This window comes from Bos javanicus, chromosome 24 (assembly GCF_032452875.1).
Source record: "Bos javanicus breed banteng chromosome 24, ARS-OSU_banteng_1.0, whole genome shotgun sequence".
Classification (NCBI taxonomy): Eukaryota; Metazoa; Chordata; class Mammalia; order Artiodactyla; family Bovidae; genus Bos; species Bos javanicus.
The window spans coordinates 34,773,866-34,800,573 of NC_083891.1; the positions used below are offsets into that span (position 1 = coordinate 34,773,866).

A 26,708-nucleotide genomic window follows, 5' to 3' on the forward strand; every position below is an offset into this window, starting at 1 on the left:
CCACCTTTTTTTTTTTCTTTCTTGCAATTAGTTTGCTGAAAATATAGCAGAATTTCTCATTTTCTGTATTTTGCTGACTGGATATCCATGGTGTAATTTGATATCTCCTCTAATTCCTAAACTAATCATCAGATATAGATGCTTGCTCAGATTCATTTGATTTTTCTTTTTTTTCTGACAAGAATACCTCCTAAGTCTTGTATACTTCCATTAAGAGAGGCACATAATAGCGAGTTTGTTCGCTTCTTGTGATGCTCAGATTCATCAGTGGGCTTAAGAGTTGTTAGCCTAATCCTCAAGTTATAAGTTGTATATTAGCCTTTCATGCTATAGTTTTAGCAACCATGATGGTTACCACCAAGATCCATAATTTCATTCATTATTCCTTTAGCTGTAAAAACTTGGATTCAGTTTGTTCCAGTCTATAATCTAACCAGAAGACAGATTCTGTAAGAACTGTTGGACCCAAGTAAGAACAAAAGTGGTCTGGATAAATTATGATGCCTAACTGTTGGAAAGTTGCCAACAATAATAGGTTCCCTTTCTCATTTTTCTTCTACTTCTCTGACCATTTCTTTTTGTTAAACACTGCCATTTTCTAGGGTTCTACCTTTAGTTCACAGCTTGCCTTACTCTACATTTCTCTTTGATTGATATCATTTACCGTGGCATGCTGGTGGGTCAGCTTTACACCATTAGTCCTGCTTTCTCCTTATGACAAATTAAATGACTGTTGAGTGGCTCCATTTGGATGCCTCATCGTTATTCCAAACTCAATATGTCCTAAATTGAACTCATCATCTCCTGCTACCCCTGCTGTATTCCCAATGTCAAGTAACAGAACCAACCATTAGCCCAGAAAGATGGACATCAACCGAGACCCCTTCTTCCACTTGACGCTCCCATTCATCAGTCGAGTCTGCTCATTTCACATCCTGAGTAGTTCTTCAATCTATCTCCTCCTCCTCTACCTGATTTTCACCCTGGTCAAAGACCTCATCATTTCTCACCCAGACTACTGAAAGACCTGCAACTTGTACTGTCATCTCTTTTTGCTGCCCAAACGATCTAGTCAAATTAAAAGAAGACTATGTCACTCCCCTGTGCCGTAAGTTATAGAGTAAAATTCATGCTTCTGAGTCCGAGCTCCTATGATCTTTCCCTTGTCTGAAAGTGAAGTTGCTCAGTCACATCCAACTCTTTGTGACCCTGTGGACTGTAGCCTGCCAGGCTCCTCCATCCATGGGATTTTCCAGGCAAGAATACTGGAGTGAGTTGCCATTTCCTTTTCCAGGGGATCTTCCCAACCCAGGGATTGAACCCGGGTCTCCCACAGTGCAGGCAGACTCTACCGTCTGGGCCACAAGGGAAACTTCTCTTGTGGGGATCGTGCTTACTTCCTGCTATTCCCTCAGTTTTATATTGTATGTTTCTAACAAGTCCAACCTGCCAGAGGTTCCTGCACATGTAATGTCATACTGCTTCTCTCCTTTTCCTTTCAAGCTTTGCTCCTGCTTTCCCCTAAATATGAAATGTCTTTCCCCTACTCTGCTATACAGTGAACATCTCCTCATAGCTCAAGACTGCACTCCTTTAAGAACTCATTCTTAATTTCTCCCTAAAAGGCTGTGCTAAACGCCCCTCCTCTAGGAGGTGCTCCCCTTAGGACATTATGTATTTACTGTGACCCCAGGGACTGTAGCCCACCAGGCTCCTCTGGCCATGGGATTCTCCAGGCAAGAATACTGGAGTGGGTTGCCAGGCCCTTCTTCAGGGGGTCTTCCCAACTAGGGATCAAATCCATGTCTCATTATGTCTTCTACATTACAAGTGGGTTCTTTACCACAAGCACCACCCAGGAAGCCCTGTATTTACTGCAGTATACTGAAAACATCTCACAGGTCAATCTCCTCTACAGGGTTACAAGCACATTAGAGGTCAGGGATTGAGCATTATTTATCTTAGTATCCCCAGCTCCTCATCGTAGCAGGCACCCAAGAAATGTATATTGAACAGAATCAATCTGTTTTGTCTCCCCTGTGTGCCAAATGTCCAATGACTCTTTTGGATCTAACAGAGAAAATGCAAAGCTTTGTATAATAATGTCTTATTGTAGACAGCCCCACTTTTGCCTTCAGCTGGCAAAGAAGGATCTTCTGTTTTCTTCTACCAAATTGCTAATTAAACTTCTCACAAGTCTTTTGTAGACTATGTATTCACCAAAGAAATATAAGTGAGGAAAACATCACCTGCGGCAAAAGTCTTCCCTACAACCTGCAAAGACAAAGCCAGTGGCTTCACAACATTCTTATTCCGGGTCAGGTCCTGAGCGCCACTTAAATTGATTGCAGAATTAGCTGGACTGAGAACCGGTGAATCTTTAAAATGAAAGAGGTTGTTCAAATTAGAAACTAGTTATATATGCAGGAAGGAAGTCAATTCAACAAGAGTGAGCCGAGAGAGAGTAGACTGTAGAATTACAGTTTCCCCCTTGATCTATTTTAAGAAAGTCCATTTCGCTGTACATCAGTTTTATTTTCTTTTTATGTATTTAACAAACACTAACAGGTACAATGTGCTGGGTCATAGTCTAAGCACTTTAAATCTATCAGTTCACCTAATTCCTATATGAACTCAATGAGGCTGTTACTATTACTTCAGATGGTGGTAGCCATTTAACTTGGTCAAAGTCATATGACATGACATTGAAGATATGATCATGTGCCATACTAAAACTGTCTCTACAGTTTCCTTCAAAGTCATATTTTTATGAGATATATTTATCTCTATCCAGATAAGTTTATCATTTGAAAAGTATTATGCAAGCTAAGTCATTGTAATGTTGGAAACACAACTTGCCTTTGAAGAAAACGTGTGTTAATATTTGGAAACAAACTAGAATTTCTACCTATGTAATACCAGGGACATCCAAAAAAAATCCCTAATTGGATTCACAAAATAATTCAGCACAGAAAAATCAAATGCCATTTCAGAGGCAGGCTATGTGAGAGATAGAGACTCCAGCCAACTAGAGTTTTCTGAAATGAATATAACAGACCCCAAGTTCCTGACTCTATGGGCTTCCCCAGTAGCTCAGCCGGTAAAGAAAAAAAAAGTGAAAGTGTTATTCGCTGAGTCATGTATTCGCTTAGTCGTGTCCGACTCTTTGTGACCCCATGCACTGTAGCCAGCCAGGCTCCTCTGTCTATGGAATTCTCCAGGCAAGAATACTAGAATGGGTTGCCATTCCCTTCTCCAAGAGATCTTCCTGATCCAGAGATGAAACCCAAGTCTTTTGCTTGGCAGGCAGACTCTTTACCATCTGAGCCACGAGGGACCTGCAATGCAGTAGACACAGGAGGCGTGGGTTTGATCCCTGGGTCGGGAAGATCTCCTGGAGGAGGAAATGTCAACCCACTCCAGTATCCTTGCCTGGAAAATCCCATGGACAGAGGAGCCTGGTGAACTATAGTCCACAGGGTCACAAAGAGCTGGACCCAACTGAGCAACTAAGTGGGAGTGTGAAGCCCCTGACTACACCAGCAGAACAGTGTATCAGGTAACACAGGAATCCGTCAAAGGAACTACGAAAACTCTGAGAGTTTAAAACACAACGTGTTCTGAAGAGCAGGACTCTGATGATGCTACATTAGAAATTATCTAAAACATTAATGCTCATACCACAATGTGATTCCCGATACATCTAACCAGTGCAGAAGAACTCAAAAGACTGAAATGGTCCCCTACTGGCTCAGGAGAGTTCATATTCCTCTCTGCAGGTCTAACGTACACCATGGAGTGATTTTAATGCCTACAGGAAGAATAGAAGCCAGCAACTGCACACACAACATTATAAAGTCTCAGAAAACTGAAGACAGCTCAAGTTTTTCAGGTATTAACAGAGGACCGTACAGGACAGGAGTCCCAGGTAACTATGCCATGCCACTACACAGGTTGGTCATTATGTTTCAGGCCACAAATATATTGTTTGGTGCAAGATTTGTTGCTTCCTAGTTTACACTTAGAATTTTAGCATATTTCTAACAGTCCAGGTAAGCATATAGGTGAAATCTGGTTAATAAATTTTAAGTGGTGGTAATTTTTTCAAGTCAGTGAATTCAGATAAGCACAGACCATCAGGTACAAAATGAATGTACAGAAATATGCACAAGAATAAAGAAACTGACTAATAAAAGCTCTTCCTTACACCATATATAGAAATTAACCAGAAATGGATTATAGATCTAAATGTAAGATAAGAGCTAAAACTATAACACTCTTAGAAGAAAACACAGGAGTAAATCTTCATGGTCTTGGCTGAGGCAGTCATTTTTAAATGTGACACCAAAAGTGCAAGCAACAAAAGAAAAAATAGATGAACTGGACTCCATCAGGATACAATAATGTTGCGCTTCAAGAGACACCATGGAGAGACCATTGAGAGACACCACCAAGAGAACCAAGAGACAACTCAGGGGAAATATTTGCAACTCATATATGGTAAAGGACTTGTATCTAGAATGTATAAAGAACTCTTACAATTCAATAATAGAGAGACAAATAACCCAAGTAAAAAATGGGCAAGTTGTTTGGAATAGACCTTTCTCCAAAGGAAGATACACAGGTAGCCAATTAACACATGAAAACATACTCAATATGATTAGCCATTGGAAAAACACAAGTCAAAACCATACTCCCAACATACAGTAGGATGGCTAAAACAAAGTAAAACACAACACAGCAAAACAGTATTAAGTATTGACAAGGATATGGAGAAACTGGAACCTTCACACGTTGCTGGGAGGAATGTAATATGGTACAGCCACTTTGGAAAACAGTTCCTCAGGGACTTCCCTGGTGGTCCAGTGGCTAAGCCTCCATGCTCCCACGGGCAGGGGACCTGTGTTCGATCCCTGGTCAGGGAGTTAGATCCCACATGCTGCAACTAAGAGTTCACACACTGCAACTAAAGATCCTGTATGCCACAACTAAGACCCGATGCAGACAAATAAACAAAAATATATACATTTAAAAAAGAAAATAGTTGCTCAGATGGGTATACACAGAGCTATGACTCAGCAATTCCACTCCTAGGTATAAAATGATAGCCAAGTAAAAACATATGCCTGTGCAAAAATCTGTATACAAATGTTCATAGTAGCATTATTTACAACAGCCCCAAAGTAGAAAAACCTAAATGTCCATCAACTCATAAATTGATAAATGAAATGTGGTATATCCATAAAATGGGATGTTATTCAGCAGCAAAAAGAAATGAAATACTGATATACACTATAATGTGGATGCATCTTGAAAACATGATGTCAAGTGAAAGAGGCCAGTCACAAAAGCCACATGTTGTGGGCATATAGTCAGAAAGCAGTTAGGCACTAGATAAGGTCAGAGTGAACATGAATCCTTTTATGTTATTCCCTACTCTTTACCATCATGCCCATGCTTGTATTCTTGAACTTATCAGGTGTTGGGATATTCAGTGTTTAACAGTGCTTTTGATCAACTGGGAGCAGCCCCAATGTCCAAAATGCAATAGCCTTTGTGATCTTGCTCAGAGGTGAAGATGAACTGTAGGCCGTTGTGCAGAAACTGTGCTTAGACATTGAGTAAACAGCTGATTACCTGGCCCAATTGTCACCAAGACCCACTTATCTTTACCAGTGAACTTGTAAGCATGGGAGCATTTGAAAACTTGGAAAATTCCTTGATCAAGTCACAGCTCTGCTCTCTATGTGGTAGGATTTTATAATTTCCTGTTTCTCCTTTCAGGTCATGAGCTCCTTGATGGCATTCCCAGCTTCTGGCACAAGGTCTGCCACATCATGGCTAAAGAAATAGAGTGAGAAAAAAGCCGCAACAACTTCCTTATCCTCTTTATGCAATAGCTCAATCTGTTAGCCCAAGATCACTGGGGGAAAAATTGTTTTTTAAAGGGAGTCATTTAAGTAGCAAGTAGAAAGACTTTGGATTCTGATTTTGTCAATTACTCTTTTTTTTTTTTTTTTGCCAAATATTAACCTTTTCTGAGATTCTGTTTTGTGATTGGCAAAATGATTCTAAAACCTGCTTCACTGTAGCAATTAACATGTTTAGCAAGTTTCCAGTGTTCATGTATGGCTGTGAGAGTTGGACTGTGAAGAAAGCTGAGCGCCGAAGAATTGATGCTTTTGAACTGTGGTGTTGGAGAAGACTCTTGAGAGTCCCTTGGACTGCAAGGAGATCCAACCAGTCCATTCTAAAGGAGATCAGTCCTGGGTGTTCATTGGAAGGACTGATGCTAAAGCTGAAACTCCAATACTTTGGCCACCTCGTGCAAAGAGTTGACTCATTGGAAAAGACTCTGATGCTGGGAGGGATTGGGGGCAGGAGGAGAGGGGACGACAGAGGATGAGATGGCTGGATGGCATCACTGACTCGATGGACATGAGTTTGGGTGAACTCTGGGAGTTGGTGATGGACAGGGAGCCCTGGCGTGCTTCAATTCACGGGTCGCAAAGAGTCGGACACAACTGAGCGACTGAACTGAACTGAGAACACAGCAGATATTCAACAAATACTTGTCTTGCTCAATCTTATTAAGGGGCTTCCAGATGCTCGAGACTTTAAATCTTTACAAGCCCTCTTTTAGCCCTTGGTACCTGTATTAAACTTAGACCGTACAGACTTCCCTGGTGGTCCAGTCACTAAGATTCTGAAGTCCCAGTGCAGGGGGCCCAGGTTCAATCCTTGATCAGGGAACTAGATCCCACATGTCACTGCAACTAAGACTTGGTGCAGCCAAATAAATATTTAAACATAGACTACATAATTTGCTTCTTTCCTGAGTGTAGTACTCTGAACCTATTTTCACATTCACACTGGCAATTAGAATAATATTCTTTTAATAAGACACAATATTTCCACTAATGCACGCTGAGGCTGCATCATTTATTTATGTCAGTCATACTTTACTTCTGACTTAATGGGACTAGCATTTAATTAAAACACAATCCTTTGCTCATGTCAGCAGCACATATACTAAAGCTGGAATAATACTGAGAAGATTAGAATGGCCCCTCTCAAGGATGACACACAAATTTGCGAAGCATTCCACTTTGGCGCTTTTTAATATCTTCAATGTCTACTTGGCTTCTTGAACATATGAGATATGTTTAATAAGTGTTTTGACGTCCTTTTCTGCTAATTCTGACACATCTGTCAGTTCCGGGTTGGTTTTGATTGATTAAAGACTCTCCTCAATATTAATCGTGTTTCTCTGCCTCTTTCAACGGGCTTCCCAGGTGGCTCAGAGGTAAAGAATTTCGCCTGCCAATGCAGAAGGTTCTGGTTCCATCCCTAGGTTGGGAAGATCCTTTGGAGGAGAAAATGGCAGCCCACTGCAGTATTGTAAGGCTTCCCTGTCCTTCACCATTTCCCAGAGTTTGTTCAAACTCATGTCCATTGAGTCGGTGATGCCATGCAACCATCTCGTCCTCTGTCATTCCCTTCTCCTCCTGCTTTCAATTTTTCCAAGCATCAGGGTCTTTTCCAATGAGTCGGCTCTTTGCATCAGGTAGCCGAAGTACTGGAGCTTCAGCTTCAGCATCAGTCCTTCCAATGAATATTCAGGACTGATTTCCTTTAGGATTGACTGGTTGGATCTCCTTGCAGTCCAAGGGACTCTCAAGAGTCTTCTCCAGCACCACAGTTCAAAAGCATCAATTCTTCGCTTTATGGTCCAACTCTTACATTCATACATGACTACTGGAGAAACCATAGCTTTGACTATACAGCCTTGAGTAGTTTCCAGATGTGCATGCATCAGCTGACCCTACATTGAACATTTCAGGGAAGTTTTTAAACAGTGCTGGGGATCTCTCTGTGCGGCTCTCTGCCTTCTGGTACTTGGCCCAATGAACTTTACCTGCTTTGGTTCCTTCTACTCAATTTAGGGGACCTATTGGGCTCCACCACAGTTCCCCCTCTCTGGATCACAGACTGGAAACTAGCAGGTAAGTGGGGACAATGCTAAGACGCACATTATTTGCTTCCTATTGCTCAGAATCAATGTCGTTTGTTGCCTGAAGGACAGTGTCCTAACAACTGTTTTTCATGTAGTTTTGTCTCCTTTTTCCTGGTTGTTTCAGGTGGTATGATAAACTTAGTCCCTTTTTATGCATTTTGGCCAAAAGTGGATATAGAATTGATCTTTATGGTTTTTTTTGGGGGGGGGATGCTTTTTTTAATTGGAGTATAATCGCTTTACAATGTGTAGATTCTGCAGTATGACCAAGTGAATTAGCTGCAATATACGCATATCCGCTCCTTCTTGAGCCTCCCTCGGCCCTCCCCACCCCCCCCCAGGTCGTCACAGGCGCCAAGCGGTGCCCCCTGTGCTATACGGCAGCTCCCACTGGCTGTCTAGGTCACACACGGTAGTGTATATACGTCAATGCTACTCTCTCAGTTCATCCCAGCCTCTCCTTCCCTGTGTCCACAAGTGCTCTCTACATCTGCGTCTCTATCCTTCCCTGCAAACAGGGTCATTAGTATCATTTTCCTAGATGCCGTATATATGCGTTAGTATACGGTATTTGTTTTTCTCTTTCTGACTTACTTCACTGGGCATGATAGACCCTAGGTTCATCCACATCACTACAAATTACCCAATTTTGTTTCTTTTCTTCATGGATTTTCAACCTTAGTCCTCCCCTCTTATCTTCCCATTCCTCTTGCCTTTTACTCTGTTCTTGAAATTTGAGGTAATTTATGAATATTATACAGAATTCGAGGTAATATCATCTTTGTATAACCCAGCAACTGCCTAATAAAATTGTCAACAGTGAGCAGAGAAAGTTCAAATTCTGGTTTTGTTACCTTCTAACTAACTGTAACTTAGATGCACATGTGTTAGGTTCTGGTCCTTATCCCTACACAGAATGCTGAACAAAGATCAGTGAAAACCAGATCTTTCTACTGACCTGTACATTCGACTTCATCCTGAGAATTTTTAGTGCTTAATTATGAAAAGAGGAGAGTGAAAAAGTTGGCTTAAAGCTCAACATTGAGAAAACGAAGATCATGGCATCTGGTCCCATCACTTCATGGGAAATAGATGGGGAAACAGTGGAAACATTGTCAGACTTTATTTTTGGGGGCTCCAAAATCACTGCAGAAGGTGACTGCAGCCATGAAATTAAAAGATTCTTACTCCTTGGAAGAAAAGTTATGACCAACCTAGATAGCATATTCAAAAGCAGAGACATTACTTTGTCAATAAAGTTCCCATCTAGTCAAAGCTATGGTTTTTCCAGTGGTCATGTATGGATGTGAGAGTTGGACTGTGAAGAAAGCTGAGCGCCGAAGAATTGATGCTTTTGAACTGTGGTATTGGAGAAGACTCTTAAGAGTCCCTGGGACTGCAAGGAGATCCAACCAGTCCATCCTAAAGGAGATCAGTCCTGAGTGTTCTTTGGAAGGAATGATGCTAAAGCTGAAACTCCAGTTACTTTGGCCACCTCATACGAAGAGTTGACTCATTGGAAAAGACTCTGATGCTGAGAGGGATTTGGGGGCAGGAGGTGAAGAGGACGACAGAGGATGAGATGGCTGGATGGCATCACTGACTCAATGGACGTGGGTTTGAGTGAACTCTGGGAGTTGGTGATGGACAGGGAGGCCTGGTGTGCTGCAGTTCATGGGGTCGCAAAGAGTCAGACATGACTGAGCAACTGAACTGAACTGAACTGAACTGAATTATTAAAAATGTAACATAAAGGAAAACTCAGAAATAGAAACAAACATGTTAAAATATCACTTCTTGAAATACCATATGACATCCCTTATATGTGGAATCTAAAAGGAAATGATACAAATTAACTTACCTACAAAACAGAAAGAGACTCACAAACTTAGAAAATGAACTTATGGTTACCAAAGGGAAGGGACAGTTAGGGAGTTTGGGAAGGTCATACACACACTCTTATATTTAAAATGGATAACCGACAGGACCTATTGTATAGCACATGGAACTCTATTCAATGTTATGTGCCAGCCTGGATGGGAGCAGGGTTTAGGAGAGAAGGGATAAATGTACATGTGTGGCTGAGTTCTTTTGCTGTGCATCTGAAACTATCATAACGTTGTTTGTCAATTAATTGGATATACTCCAGTAATTTTTCCATGATATAACAAAAATACCTATAGAGTTTAATATTTTTAAAACAGTAATTTTATTTACGTATTTGTGTTTGGCTGTGCTGGATGGATGTGCTGCATGGGCTTTTCTCCAGTTGCGGTAAGCAGGGGCTACTCTCTAGTTGCGGTGGGTGGGCTTCTCACTGCAGTGGCTTCTCTTGCTGCAGAGCACAGGCTGTAGGGCACACGGGCTTCAGTAGCGGCGGCATGTGGGCTCAGAAGTTGCAGCTCCAGGCTCTAGAGCACAGTCTCAAGAGTTGTAGTGCCTGGGATTAGTTGTTCCATGGCATGTGGGATCTTCCTAGACCAGAGATCAAAACCATGTCTCCTACATTGGCAGGCGGATTTTTTAACACAGCCACCATGGAAGCCCTAATATGTTTTTTTTTTTAACCTTAATAGGATTATTTCCTATGTGGTTGGACAGTGTCCTAATTTTTTTGACATCTTTGTCCTGTGAATATGCTATGATTTCTTTGTTTCTATATTAAAAGGGTGCTTCTTTTCTGTTCATCTAAAGGATAACTGCAGTGAATATCTTGAGTATCCTTTTAGGTTATTTTCTTGGCTAAGGCCTCTGAAGTGAGATTACTAGAGTAGAGGATATAAATATTTTTAATGGTCTTGTTATATATTGCCAAATTGCTTTCTTAAAAGGTCATATTGAGGCTTCCCTGGTGGCTCAGTAGTAAAAAATCCACCCGCCAATGGAAGAGACATGGGTTTGATCCCTGGGTCGGGAAGATCACACTTGCCTCAGAGCTAAGCCCATGCGACACAGCTATTGAGCCTGGGCTCTAGAGCCTGGCAGCTGCAACTGCTAAAAGCCTGTGAGCCCCAGAGCCCGTGCTCTGAAATAAGAGAAGCCACTGAAATGAGAAGCCTGTGCACCACAGCTAGACAGTTATCCCCATTCTCCGAAATAAGAGAAAAGCCCTCTCAGCAACAAAGATGGAGCACAGCCACAAAAAAAATTATACATTAAAAAAAGAAGTCATATTTCTGTCTACCTCCATCAGCCTGAGATTGTCAGTCTTATTATATGCTTGCCAGCACTGTATATTATCACTTAAGACGGGATATTGTGGTTAATATAACTGATGAATGACTTTTCATGGTCATGACTTGCAGTTTCTTTATTTCTACAAAGTGTACCATTCCTCCTTGTACTTGCTAAAGAGTTGCATTTTCTCTTTTGTGAGCAGGAGTCTCAAAATCACTACGGCCCTGTCTCAGAGAAGTTTGGTCATTGACTTTCTTCACTCTCCCTCCCATTCACTCTTTGGATGTTTATTGAGAAGCATTCCCTCTTCAGATATTTACTGAGCCGCTTCAGCAGGCCAGATATGATGCCAGGCTCTGGGGATAGAATAGGGGAAGAAGGCAAAGATACAATCCCTGCCCATGGAATCCCTGCCCATGGAAAAGCCTATGTGTTCCTGGTATCTAGTTAGGAGTGGGCAGATCTGCCAGCCCAAGGATTCCACCACATGTGGAAAAGGGAAATTGTGTTTTGGTACAGGGATAATTTGAATATTCATGAGGAACTAAGCTTAGAAAAACCTGCTAGAGGAACTTTGCTTAGTCTGACCTTAAGGAAGTTTAGTGGCTAACGGACAAATCGAAAGAGGAGAGGTACACTTAAATGATACAGCACTTTCGGTCTCTACATTTAAGATATCTACAATATCTCCTTAAAGCTTGACACTTCTGCTTGCTGCATTTAGATTCTTCAGCGACCCAGAATTGATTTTTGTGGATAGAGGACAATAGGGGTCCAGTTTCATTTTTTTTTTCCACATGGGATACCCAACTTCTGAGCATCATTTGTTGAAGGGAAAGGTTCTGCTGATCTGCAAGTCACTCTGTTAAGTAGGAAACACCCAAATGTCCTAGGAATCTGTTTGGGGACTTTCTAATCTGTTTTGCTGCTCTCTGTCTATCCCTGCACCAACTCCACGCTGTCTTTATTAGGGAAGCTTCATGAGGGTGATATACGACGATAGGCCAGTCCTTTCATTTCTTATTGTTCTGACTGCTTTAATACCGAAGCATAATCACTTCTCAGCCTTTGGGCTAAGATTAAGTGTAGTATCTGTCCTTACCAGTTTAATACACAAGCATAAGACAGTAAGGGGTTTACATTACTTTGAGCCATCAGTTGCTCATCTAGAGGAAAACCCCGTTGCATGGACTGTACCTTCGTCTCCAATAACAGGGCTAACTTCTCCACTAGGCAAGAGAAGGCACAGTGCCTCAGGTCCATTAACACTTTTAGGCATTCATGAACATATTTTAATTTCTTTTAAAATTAGAAGAAAAAGATGAACTTTTGGTCAAAGAAAGCATCTTAACATTTAATGTTAATATATTCATCTTTGGGGCTTCCTAGGTGGCGCTAGTGGTAAAGAACCCACCTGCCAATGCAGGAGACATAAGAGACGCAATTCGATCCCTGGGTCGGGAAGATTCCCCTGGAGGACGACATGGCAACCCACTCCAGAAATCTTGCCTGAAGAATTCCATGGACAGAGGAGCCTGGCGGGCTACAGTCCACAGGGTCTCAAAGAGTCGGATACAACTGAAGTGACTTGACACATACATGGCATGCATGCATATTCATCCTTATATTAATACCAATGCAGCCATAAAATGGAACTTTAAATACTTAAGGCAAATGTATCCAGGGCCTAAGACAGTCATAGACTCATATCAGGTCCTACCTAATAGCATCTTCTTAAAAATGACACTATCAGTCCCAGGGGCAGAGCTTAGGTGGCCCATCTCCATCCCAGCTGACAAGCTAATTTTTCCTTCTAATGGTAGATGAGCATACCATCTTCAGTTGGAAAAAGAGTACACACGAGCAAATTAACAATCCCACAAATGCTAATTTAAATAAAAATGGAATTCAAAAATATTTATTTCCAGGCATCTGCCAGGTACTAGGGTGTTCAGTTCAGTTCAGTTCAGTAGCTCAGTCGTGTCTGACTCTTTGCGACCCCATGAATCGCAGCACACTAGGCCTCCCTGTCCATCACCAACTCCTGGAGTTCACTCAAATCCACATCCATCAAGTCGGTGATGCCATCCAGCCATCTCATCCTCTGTTGTCCCCTTCTCCTCCTGCCCCCAATCCCTCCCAGCATCAGAGTCTTTTCCAATGAGTCAACTCTTCGCATGAGGTGGCCAAAGTACTGGAGTTTCAGCTTTAGCATCATTCCTTCCAAAGAAATCCCAGGGCTGATCTCCTTCAGAATGGACTGGTTGGATCTCCTTGCAGTCCAAGGGACTCTCAAGAGTCTTCTCCAACACCACAGATAAAATGAGCCTACAGTTTCTAGCATATAAAAAAATATAGATGAGGACTTCTCTGGTGGCCCAGTGGTTAAGATCCACCTTCCAATGCAGAGGACATGGGTTCCATCTCTGGTCCAGGAAGACTCCACATGCCACAGAGCAACTAAGCCCATGCACCACAACTCCCATGCTCCGCAACAAGAGCAGCCATTGCAGTGAGAAGCCCACACACCACAACTAGAGAGTAGCCCCCACTCACCACAACTAGAAAAAGCCCTCTTGCAGTAACGAAGACCCAGAGTAAGCCAAAAATACATAAATAAAAATTATTTTAAAAACAATTTAGATGGTTAATAATCATAATTGGGAGAATGGCACACAGTTCAGTTCAGTTTAGTCGCTCAGTACTTCCAACTCTGTGACCCCATGGACGGCTACACACCAGGCTTCCCTGTCCATCACCAACTCCCAGAGTCTACTCACACTCATGTCCATCACATCAATGATGCCATCCAACCATCTCATCCTCTGTCATCCCCTTCTCCTCCCACCTTCAATCTTTCCCAGTATCAGGGTCTTTTCCAATGAGTCCGTTCTTCCCAACAGGTGGCCAAAGTATTGGAGTTTCAGCTTCAGCATCAGTCCTTCCAGTGAATATTCAGGACTGATTTCCTGTAGGATTGACTGGTGGGAACTCCTTGCAGTCCAAGGGACTCTCGAGAGTCTTCTCGAACATCACAGTTCAAAAGCATCAATTCTTCCGCGCTCAGATTTCTTTATACTCCAACTCTCACATCCATACATGACTACTGGAAAAACCATAGCTTTGACTAGACGGACCTTTGTTGGCAAAACAATGTCTCTGATTTTTAATATGCTGTCTAGGTTGCTCATAGCTTTTCTTACAAGGAGTAAGCGTCTTTTAATTTCATGGCTGTAGTCACTATCTGCAGTGATTTCAGATCAGATCAGATCAGTCGCTCAGTCGTGTCTGACTCTTTGCAACCCCATGAATCGCAGCACGCCAGGCCTCCCTGTCCATCACAACTCCCAGAGTTCACTGAGACTCACATCCATCGAGTCAGTGATGCCATCCAGCCATCTCATCCTCTGTCGTCCCCTTCTCCTCTTGCCCCCAATCCCTCCCAGCATCAGAGTCTTTTCCAATGAGTCAACTCTTCGCATGAGGTGGCCAAAGGACTGGAGTTTCAGCTTTAGCATCAGTCCTTCCAAAGAAATCCCAGGGCTGATCTCCTTGAGAATGGACTGGTTGGATCTCCTTGCAGTCCAAGGGACTCTCAAGAGTCTTCTCCAACACCACAGTTCAAAAGCATCAATTCTTCAGCGCTCAGCCTTCTTCACAGTCCAACTCTCACATCCATACACGACCACAGGAAAAACCATAGCCTTGACTAAACGAACCTTTGTTGGCAAAGTAATGTCTCTGCCTTTGAATATGCTATCTAGGTTGGTCATAACTTTCCTTCCAAGGAGTAAGCATCTTTTAATTTCATGGCTGCAGTCACCATCTGCAGTGATTTTGGAGCCCAGAAAAATAAAGTCTGACACTGTTTCTGCTGTTTCCCCATCTATTTCCCATGAAGTGATGGGACTGGATGCCATGATCTTCGTTTTCTGAATGTTGAGCTTTAAGCCAACTTTTTCACTCTCCACTTTCACTTTCATCAAGAGGCTTTTTAGTTCCTCTTCACTTTCTGCCATAAGGGTGGTGTCATCTGCATATCTGAGGTTATTGATATTTCTCCTGGCAATCTTGATTCCAGCTTGTGCTTCTTCCAGCCCAGCGTTTCTCATGATGTACTCTGCATATAAGTTAAATAAGCAGGGTGACAATATTCAGCCTTGATATACTCCTTTTCCTATTTGGAACTAGTCTGTTGTTCCATGTCCAGTTCTAACTGTTGCTTCCTGACCTGCATACAGATTTCTCAAGAGGCAGATCAGGTGGTCTGGTATTCCCATCTCTTTCAGAATTTTCCACAGTTTATTGTGATCCACACAGTCAAAGGCTTTGGCATAGTCAATAAAACAGAAATAGATGTTTTTCTGGAACTCTCTTGCTTTTTCCATGATCCAGCGGATGTTGGCAATTTGATCTCTGGTTCCTCTGCCTTTTCTAAAACCAGCTTGAACATCTGGAAGTTCACGGTTCACATATTGCTAAAGCCTGGCTTGGAGAATTTTGAGTTTTACTTTACTAGCGTGTGAGATGAGTGCAATTGTGCGGTAGTTTGAGCATTCTTTGGCATTGCCTTTCTTTGGAATTGGAATGAAAACTGACCTTTTCCAGTCCTGTGGCCACTGCTGAGTTTTCCAAATTTGCCAGCATATTGAGTGCAGCACTTTCACAGCATCATCTTTCAGGATTTGGAATAGCTCAACTGGAATTCCATCACCTCCACTAGCTTTGTTCGTAGTGATGCTTTCTAAGGCCTACTTGACTTCACATTCCAGGATGTCTGGCTCTAGGTCAGTGATCACACCATCGTGATTATCTGGGTCGTGAAGATCTTTTTGTACAGTTCTTCTGTGTATTCTTGACATCTCTTCTTAATATCCTCTGCTTCTGCAGTGATTTGGGAGCCCCACAAAATAAAGTCTCTTACTGTTTCCATTGTTTCCCCATCTATTTGCCATGAAGTGATGGGACTGGATGCCATGATCTTAGTTTTCTGAATGTTGAGTTTTAAGCCAACTTTTCCACTCTCCTCTTTCACTTTCATCAAGAGGCTCTTTAGTTCTTCTTCGCTTTCTGCCATAAGGGTGTTATCATCTGCGTATCTGAGATTATTGATATTTCTCCTGGCAATCTTAATTCCAGCTTGTGCTTCATTCAGCCTGGCATTTCACATGATGTACTCTGCATATAAGTTGAATAAGCAGGGTGAAATATGCAGCCTTGACGTACTCCTTTCCCGATTTGGAACCAGTCTGAGTTTCATGTCCACTTCTAACTGTTGCTTCTTGACCTGCATACAGATTTTTCAGGAGGCAGGTCAGGTGGTCTGGTATTTCCATCTCTTTAAGAATTATCCACAGTTTGTTGTGATCCACACAGTGAAAGGCTTTAGCGTAGTCAATAAAGCAAAAGTAGATGTTTTTCTGGGATTCTCTTGCTTTTTCAAGGATCCAGCAGATGTTGGCAATTTTGATCTCTGGTTCCTCTGCCTTTTCTAAATCCAGCTTGAACATCTGGAAGTTCATGGTTCATGTACTGTTGAAGCCTGGCTTGGAGAATTCTGAGCATTACTTTGCTAGTGTGTGAGATGAGTGCAATTGTGCGGTAGTTTGAACATTCTTGGGCATTGCCTTTCTTTGGGATTGGAATGAAAACTGCCCTTTTCCAGTCCTGTGGCCACTGCTGAGTTTTCCAGATTTGCTGACATTGAGTGCAGCACTTTCACACCATCATCTTTTAGGATTTGAAATAGCTCACCTGGAATTCCATCACCTCCACTAGCTTTGTCGATAGTGAAGCTTCCTAAGGCCCACTTGACTTTGCATTCCAGGATGTCTGGCTCTAGGTGAGTGATCACACCATTTGTTTTGGCGCACAAGTAGAAGTATAATAGCAAGGCTGAGTTAATCCTTAGTTGCAAAATAGGTATTGTTATTTTCAGTTTTACAAATGAGAAAATCAAGACACAACAACTGAGTGGTGTCTGCCAAGCCTCAACCAATAAACATCGGGGACAGTATTTGAACACCAGGACTCAGATTCCAAGCCCTGTGCAGTTTACTGTTTGGTCAGAAACAGTGCTCATTCTTTAGAAGACACTCAGTAAATTAGACTGGATTCAACCAAGGGAGAAATGTTGCCACTCCAGATGATTTCACCTTTGTCTTGAGCAGCTTTTTAATCTCCCCTCCCCAGCTTTACTGAGGTATATCTTAACTATCATAAAGCTTACTCAATCCAAGAGGACAGTTCAGTGATTTCTAGTAACTTGACCAAGTGGTGCCACCATCATCATAAACCAGTCTTAGAACATTTCCATCCCCCAACAGGAAATCTCATGCCCACTTTCAGTTAATTTTCATTCCCTCCTTGCCCCAGGCAACCACTAATCTATTTCCTATCTCTAGTAATTTACCTTTTCTGAACATTTCATATAAATGAAACCATATAATACATGGTCTCTTTTGACTAGTTTCTTTCACGTAGCACAGTGTTTTTGAAGTTCATTCATGATATACAATAGCAGGTGTCAGTAGTTTGTTCTTTATCATTGCTGAACGATATTCTATTTTATGGATACACAATGTTGTCTATTCGTTCATGAGTTGATTGACATTTAGCTTGCTTCCAGTTTTCGACTGAATGAACAATGCTGCTATATGAACATTTGTGTGCAAGTTTTTGCAAGAACATGTCTTTATTTCTCCTCGGTAGATGGGGTAATATTAATATTAATATCTCATTACAGTTTTGATTTGCATTTCCCTAATGACTAATGATGTTGAGCATCTTTTCACGTGATTATTAGCTATTTGTATATATTCTCTGAAGAAATGTCTGTTCCAAATCTTTTCCACATGTTTTGATTGGACGGTCATCTTGTTACTGAGTTGTAAGTGTTCTTCATAAATTCTGGTACAAATCTTTCATTAAATATGTGTTTTGCAAGTATCTTTTTCTAGTCTATCACTTGTCTTTTCATTTCCTTAGTATTGTCTTTTGAAGTGTAAAAGCTTTGAATTTTGAGGAGGTCCATTTTATCAATTTGCCCAGAAATAAATCCTTTTTATTTATAATCAATTGATTATTGATAAGTGAAATTCACTGACAAAAAGACAATCTGTTCAACTGGTGATGCTGGAGCAATTGGATATCCACATATGAACAGGTGAACTTAGATGCTCAACTCACATGACACACAAAAATTAACTCAAAATGACTAATGCAAGAGATAAAACAATAAAACTTTTAGGAAAAAAAAGTATGGAAAATTTTGTGTTAGGCAAAGATTTTTTCCATCTATTCTCCACCCCCACCCCCCCGCCCCGCTTTATTTCTGGCTGCACCACACAGCTTCCAGGATCTTATTCTTGAATTCCTGTCCTTATTAAACACAACACACATATGTGTGTGTGTGTGTGTGTGTGTGCAGTGTGTACAATATACGTAGTAACTATGTAGCCACCTTCAGTCAAAACCATAAAATATTTTACCAGGATTGTTGGCTAAAATTTGAATTATCAATGACACAAATATGTTGAAAGAAAATATGCAAAAGATAAAGCAGCAAGCCAGCCAGAACAGAATGTCCAGAGCTCGGCAGTTGGAATGAAAGACAAAGCTGTGTAAATAGTAAATTAATCCCATCTTCAAATACTTTCCTTATTTGTGTGCTTTAGCAAATACTTTGCTAAAATGTGTGCTTACATTTCTGGCTAAGAAACACTGATTACAGGCAGTCATTGATTACAGATTAAGAAGGCAATCTCCTACGGAGGGTAAATCTCTATCAGCTAAGGAGATGCTGCATATGCTTAATGTTTGAAATGATAATACAGGCTGGTATAAAATTCTTACAGTCTATTACTTTCAAAATACATGGAAACAAATAATTGTTGAAGACTCCATAAATATTATTTGTCAAGAAGAAAGTTTTAGACACAAAGTTTTACTCTTAAAGGCACCATCTTCTGTTAAATTCTCTGGATTGCACCTAAAATTAATAGCTAATTTCATGGTCAAATTACTATTCTCCCCTCAACAAGGGATACACAAGAATATTGACATAGCACTTGGTCACTTGTGTTCACTGTAAGTCAGTTGTGACAACTGAAGGAGCCTTTGCTAAATAAAGCCTGAATCTTGAATTCCTCTATTTGGAACAATTTTCATTTTCAAAATATATTTCTGCATAATTAAAATGTTAATTATCATTTCACTATTTATTATTAACATTTCAGTATCTTTTCATTATTTTCAGGTATGACTAGTTATTTATATATATTCACCTCTCCCTTATGAAAGGTAACATGTTTTATTGCTTTTATCCCTTATTTGAGTGATTTTTAAATCACTGGAGCCAACAATCAAGTACTGGAACCCTGACTTATAGCATCTGACAAGGGTCTGGGAATAAAAACACACGGTAAGTTTCTGTTGGAATGAAGTAAGTATTCACTACTAATGCTGTAGTTTTAAAATTGCATTTCATTAGACCCAAGTTCTAATGGCAGAGAATATACTGCAGAATCAAATTATTAAAATTGTAGGAGGAGACATCATTGTAACGAAAGCTAGTATTTCAGCGCCAAGAGCCAAATGCCAACTTTTTTCTTACTTGAATACCTAGTGACATGATGTTCTCTCATTTATTCTAAATGAGAATTTAGAATATTCTCTTCTCTCTCAAATGACAGGCTTTATATAAATCTCTTGGACAGTTTAAAGGCTAGACTTAAAATCCAGGATGAAATGGTTTTTGCTGAGTCCAGACACATAGCCAGAAATGTCCCCAAATAAAGTCATCTTCATTATCACTGCAGTTGTTACTAATATAGTCTAATAATCACTTCCATCTTGAAAATAAGTGGAAACCATTTACCAGCTCATCAAAATTCCATATACATTTGGAAGAGAAATATCAAGTAGTGCGATGAAGAAAGACAGTCTTTTTTCCAATTTGTTGTGGTTGAGTGAACTCTGGCAGAACACATATGCTATGAGGTTTGTGGGTAAAATAATACTTTCCAAGATACAAGTGAACTGAAAAAAAAATTCACTCATACTTTTGAAATACTTTTCTTCTTGCCTAAGATACAACCTAGGCTGGTTCTGAAAATTTTTCTCAAACACTATCTGCAGGGATCTCTTCAGTCACAGCCCTCAGCCCTTCGGCCACCTAGACACATTAAGTCCTGCTGGAGTATTATCCTGACCAGAGTGCAGGCCTCCTCACTAGAGGAATTCTCAGAAGTTTTAGACTAGTGGCTTATCTGCTCAGTTATCAGATCAGCCATTCTGTTGACCCTGCTCTGATACTGTAAGGTGGCTTCACGTACTAAGATTTTATCTGGTTATTTGTAACCAAGCTGCAATCTTATACTACCTGAAACTAGATCCTAGATCCTTCCATTGTGATCTTCAGTCCTGCTTTGGGATTTTAGTTTGTATCCAGGTTGGTTGGTAATATTCAATATAATGTTGAGCAAGCCTAGTTAGAGCCCTACCCTAGCACTCCAGTCTTCATGAGAATGTCCTCAATAAATGCCACCTCATAGCTATGACGCAAACTTCTCTCATGGCTGTATTTCTACTCACTGCTGCTGCTGCTAAGTCACTTCAGTCGTATCCGACTCTGTGTGACAGCAGCCCACCAGGCTCCCCCGTCCCTGGGATTCTCCAGCCAAGAACACTGGAGTGGGTTGCCATTTCTACTCACTACCTCCTGTCAAACTCCTCTAGACACAGGTCCTAAGCTTGAGCTAAATTCTCTACCAACTGTCAGTTCCTGTCTCCTTGCTTTGCCTGGCATTGGCAGTGCTGTTTGGGATTTAGGGTCCTGGTCACCCACAGACTGACCCATCTCAATGCTGAGTTCTAATTTGAATAGTAACTCAAGTAATACCTCTATTAAAAAAAAAAAAAAAAAAACCTCTGTTCAAATCAGCCAATGGTAAGTTTAAAATACCTCGATAAATATACATCTGCTGCTTGAAATTGCAAAAGAAAATAACCTGTACCTGTCTGAATGAATCCTGATTTGTATCCATTTGTTGTGCCGTTTTCTGGGGTCACAGTTGATGACACTGAAGAGTTTGGTTTAATGGAGTGGCAAGTGGTAGAGGATTGTCGGCTTCTACATTCTAGGAAGGATTAGAATCATAGAGAACAATATTCTGTTAAAACAAGTGACGGAGCCACAATCCAAAAAATCTCTAAAATAAACCCCTAGTCCTCAAGGAGCAGCCACTTTCTTTAAGAGATCCCCCTTCCCCAGTCCTGACTCCAACAGAATGTCCAAGCTGGTGAACATAATTTGTCTTCCTAGGGCCATATTTGGAAAACAAAGAGATGATTTTGTTCCTTAGAACAGTTTGACTTTTGTTATGCACAGACTAGTTCCCAGGAGAAAAATTACTCATAACCAATATAGTCATGCTAGTTTTACGGGTAAGACTGAGGTTAAATTGTCTATAATTTATAAAAACTCAGTAAGCTTTCAAGCACTAGTTAATCTCCTGTCTAGGACTGATTTCAGTGCAGAATAGTAACCTAGATTTGGAGCCTCTTAGGCTCCCTTCAACCTTAATTGACGTTCAGAAACAGAAGCAAAGAAAAATTTATCAGCAGAAGAGAAAAATTAGAAATTCTCAAATTCTTACTATTCTCAGTTCTTATTAAAAGAAATTGACAGATATTATTCAAAGTATTACTGATTGTGCAACTAAGCTTCATTTTAAATGAGCCAATATTAATTGGGCTTTGGTGTAGTATTTTAATAATACTTTGCATTGATTCAGGTAGATAGCAAATATTGTGACAACCTGTGTGGCTGTAACTTCCAACCAATTTATACTATATGTGGTACCGTATTAGTATTTAAAGGTAGCAGGTGAAAAAGAAATATAAATAGTTGTAAATGACAAAGTTAATTATAGTGGATCCTTTAGAGAGCTTCCAAGTTTATTGGAGACATGCAAAAGGTAGATGAAGTTTTCTGCAATCTTCTATGCTATGACCTTCCTTGAAGAGCTACTATATTTTGGCCAAAAAGGATATCTTCATGTTAGGTATATTGTATGCAAATATGTATTTGACATTATTTACATAAATACAATTCCAAAACAGCAATGGCTATAAGTGTGAGGTTCCAGAAGTCACCCAGGATCATTGTGTCACAAACTATTTCAAAAAGGTAATTCTTTACCAGAAAGATGAATTGTCACTGAGCACTAAATAAGAACTTAAAGATACTTTATGCAACCATAAAATAGTCATCACTCTGTACCAACACAAAGTGTTGTCACTTTGCTGACAAAGGTCCGTATAGTCAAAGTTATGGTTTTTCCAGTAGTCATGTATGGATGTGAGAGTTGGACTATAAAGAAAGCTGAGCGCCAAAGAACTGAAGCTGTTAAACAGTGGTGTTGGAGAAGACTCTTGAGAGTCCCTTGGACAGTAAGGAGATCGAGCCCATCGATTCTAAAAGAAATCAGTCTTGAATATTCACTGCAAGGACTGATGCTGAAGCTGAAGCTCCAATACTTTGGCCACAAGATGCAAAGAGCTGACTCACTGGAAAAGACCCTGAAGCTGGAAAAGATTGAAGGCAAAAGGAAAAGGGGGCGCCAGAAGATGAGATGGTTAGATAGCATCACTGACTCAACAGACATGAATTTGAGCAAATTCTGGGAGATAGTGGAGGAAAGGAAAGCCTGCTGTGCTGCAGTCTATGGGGTTGCAGAGTCGGATACAACTGGAGCGACTGAGCAGGCATGCATGCTAAATGCCAGAAGAGCTAGGAAGAGTCCATTCTCCCCTCTCCCCCCAGAGATGTATTCCACACCCCTAAGAAATACAATGAGAAATTTAAATAGTTTCTATTAAAAATGAAAAGCAGCAAGTCAAGGTACTTCCCTGGCTGTTCAGTGGTTAAAGATCTGCCTCCACTCCAGAGAGAGTGGGTTCCTTCCCTGATTAGGGAACTAAGATCCCATAGGCTACATGAAGTGGCCAAAAACAAACAAACAAACAACAACAATGAAGCAAGTCCAATAACCTGCCAGGGGCTTTACATTCTGGCATAGTCTTCTGAACTTGGGGTATTTATCTATTCCACACCTGGATTCTGAACCCTGTATGGGTCACAGGTCACTTGTCAATATCCTAACACTCACATTCCCTTCCCACCCCCGGAAGCTGACGCTACCTTTCCAGCAGATAAGAGGTCCCTTCGACAGTACACCCTGGGAGCTTCTGACTAGGTAGTACTTTAAGTGCTTCTGCTTCTTTGGCTGGGTGGTGAGCTTCAAGTTTATGTGGTTGGAAAATTCCGTGAAATACCGAAATCCTCTTTCTCCACAGCCGATACAGTTTCCAGAAAACCCTGAAATGAAGACAAAGTTACTGGTGGCCTTACATGTTGTTATAATACTTAAATTTTATACACAAAAAGGATAGAAATACTCACTCTTTGGCCTGTTAACTTCCTAATTTCAAGGAAATAATTCAAAGGAAAAAAATAGGTGCAAAAAATTTAGCAATTATAACAGTGAAAGATGAAATAATTTTAAAATGCTCTCAAGGGATAATGATTAAGGAAATAGAATGGATAATATCATATGATAGAATTTATATAGGTAACACAAAAATATGAAGAATATTGGACCTAGAGATACCTATTATTTCCTCCTTACAAATTCCCTTCTTTTTTAAAAATTTTATTTGTTTTGGCTGCGCTGGGTCTTCGTTGCTGCACAGGCTTTTCTCCAGTTGCGGCAAGCAGGGACTGTGCTCTAGTTGTGGTGCGCAGGCTCCTCACTGCAGTGGTTTCTCTTGTCGTGGAGCACACACGTGTCGTGGAGCACACACGTGGAGCCCGTGGGCTCTGGGCGCACAGGCTTCAGTAGTCACAGCTCCTGGGCTCTAGAGCACAGGCTCAATAGGGTAGCACACAGGCTTAGTCGCTCCAAAGCACGTGGGATCTTCCCGGCTCAGGGATGGAACCCATGTTTCCTGCACTAGCAGGTGGATTCTTTACCACTGAGGCGCCAGGGAAGCCCCATATTTCCTTCTTAATCTTCTGGCCCTGGTTCTCCATCCTACCCACCATGTGGATTTGACTCCATGGCCACAGCTGATTAGACTGTGGACCATTATCTTACACCATCTTGGACAGTCAGTCTCTCTACTGGAATTTTGAAATAAATACAAAGAGAATCAATCAGATGATACGAGACCCTGGATATGGTAAGTTTTGTAAAATTTGAACCCAAGTCAGGGCTATGCCAGCTAGGGTGTGGGAGAGAGCCAACTGGAATCGTGAAGAGGAGCTGGTCTCCAGATAGGAGAATACGAACAGAGATGTATAAACTCAGGGCATTGTTCACGTCCCAGTTTCTACGAGATCCAGTTGTACTTTTTGGCACAAGTTTCCTGAGATTCCTATTTCCTCTCTGTTCAAGGAGATCCAACCAGTCCATCCTAAAGGAGATCAATCCTGGGTGTTCATTGGAAGGAACTGATGTTGAAGCTGAAACTCCAATACTTTGGCCACATGATGTGAAGAACTGAGTCATTTGAAAAGACCCTGATGCTGGAAAAGGTTGAAGGTGGGAAAGGGGATGACAGAGGATGAGATAGTTGGATGGCATCACTGACTTAATGGACAGAAGTTTGAGTAAACTCCGGGAGTTGGTGATGGACAAGGAGGCGTGACGTGCTGCAATCCATGGGGTCACAAAGAGTCAGACATGACCGATCGACTTAACTGACTGATACAAGAAGAGAAGAGAAGGACCACGGGATTCAAGACAGACTATCTTATAATGCCCCAATCTCAGAATGCTGACAATCAATTCAGAACACTTAGAAATGGGCAGTCCAACTTATTATTATTTATTCAATGATTATTTGAGCACCTACCTGTATGCCAGGCATTGTGCTAAACACTGGAAAACCAGTGGTGAATGAAAGATAGTCACAACCTCCCATCAGTTACATAATATTAGTAATTCTACATAATTAGTTTATTACCATCACTTATAGAGATATAAATATTAACATAATTTCATAAATTATGTAAAACTTATTCAGAGATGGATTGCATTCAAGAGCATTTAGCTATTTGTCTAATACTTTGCAGTTGTAGGCCAAAAGAATAAAGATGTCAATGGTTGCCTTATTCACCAAATTCCTAAAGTCAACCATCCATCTAACCATTCACCCATCCACGTATCCATGTATCCATCCACTAATCCATGCATTTATCTATCTGTCCATGCATCCATCCAACAAATATCTGTGCTCTGCTATGTGCTGGCACTATTTTGGGTACCAGGTTTTAGCACTGAACAAGGAAAACAAAACCACGGCCTCCGTGGACCTTACTTTCTGATGTGATCATTATGCCTTGATGGAAAATTGGCTGACGTATGAGGCAGATGCAACACACTCAAAACACAATAAATAAAAGAATCTTCAGCTGAAATAAAAACAGTGTCAAAAATAGGCTTATCTCAAAGGTCCAAGCCAAGCAGTTCATAAATGATTAATGCGAGAATTAGAATTAAAAAATTATTGGGGTTAGAGTTTACCTCTTTTCCTCTACCTGTTTCCTGAGGTGAAAAGCAAAAGAGGGTAAGGAGGAAGAAAAGCAATGGATCTGGATAATCTTCAAAGAAGAGAAACTTCCTACTAATGATGAGAATTGGCAATATAAAAGAGTAAGAATGCTATAGTCCATTTTTAAAACTCTGTATGGTTTCTGTATTAACTTTGATTCAAGACAGATTTTATCTGTTCAAAGTTCATGCTGTCACTATCACAAAAAAATAATTTCTCTTACAGCCAAATTACCTTTCTAGTTTTCCTAGCAATCAGATCTTTCAATTCCATGGCAGATGTGGGGCATATGCACTGCCAAGTGGATCAATTTATTTTAAAATCAATTTCCCCATAGTCTTTGGAATCTGCATAATCTATATAAAAATTTAGACAAATTGATATTGGAGTCCACAAGGATTCTAGAATAGTTTAAGTTTTTAAAAAATTTCCCACTAAATCTTTTAAAAATTTTATTTATTTTTATAATTTTTTTTTTTTTTGCTGTGCCACATGGCTTCTGGGTACTAATTCCCTGACCAGGGATTGAACGTGGGCCCTCGGCATTGAGTGTGTAGAGACCTAACCACTGGACTTCCAGGGAATTCCCCCCACTATATTGTAATGCATACTAAAATCATTCATCTTAAGTAAGAAGTGTTAGATGAATATTAACTTTTCCACAATAGAATAATGAACATATAAAAATCTCATTGTGCCCGTTTAAGAGAAAACTTTTACCATTTGTGGCACTATACTTTCACTGGAGTAGTGGTTAATAAAAAATTATTAAGCAAAGTAGCATGTCTATAAGGGTATTTAACAAATATGATAGAATGGCAGAATAATTACCATTTAAAGAGCAAGTATGTGCCAGGCACTGTGCTATTGGGTACCTTATAAACATCACCCCTTT

General features: G+C 40.7%; 1 protein-coding gene, 1 non-coding gene and 1 pseudogene across 16 annotated transcripts in view; 2 read left to right on the forward strand and 1 right to left on the reverse strand.

Moving 5' to 3' along the window:
- The window catches only part of GREB1L (GREB1 like retinoic acid receptor coactivator), a 245,933-nt gene that overhangs the window by 67,141 nt on the left and 152,084 nt on the right, over positions 1 to 26,708 (reverse strand). For 13 of the 15 annotated variants that reach the window (XM_061399778.1, XM_061399773.1, XM_061399774.1 and 10 more), the window contains 3 exons: positions 23,400 to 23,576; positions 21,211 to 21,333; positions 2,250 to 2,378 (listed from right to left, as the gene is read on the reverse strand). In XM_061399778.1, the coding sequence (XP_061255762.1) occupies positions 2,250 to 2,378; positions 21,211 to 21,333; positions 23,400 to 23,576 (429 nt within the window). The remainder of the gene's footprint in view (positions 1 to 2,249; positions 2,379 to 21,210; positions 21,334 to 23,399; positions 23,577 to 26,708) is intronic. The other 2 variants (XM_061399782.1, XM_061399781.1) reach the window with 1 other exon arrangement.
- Positions 7,009 to 7,114, forward strand: LOC133237904 (U6 spliceosomal RNA). Its single transcript, XR_009733412.1, has one exon. It is a non-coding gene; the product is annotated as a U6 spliceosomal RNA (small nuclear RNA).
- Positions 12,248 to 12,417, forward strand: LOC133237882 (U2 spliceosomal RNA; annotated as a pseudogene).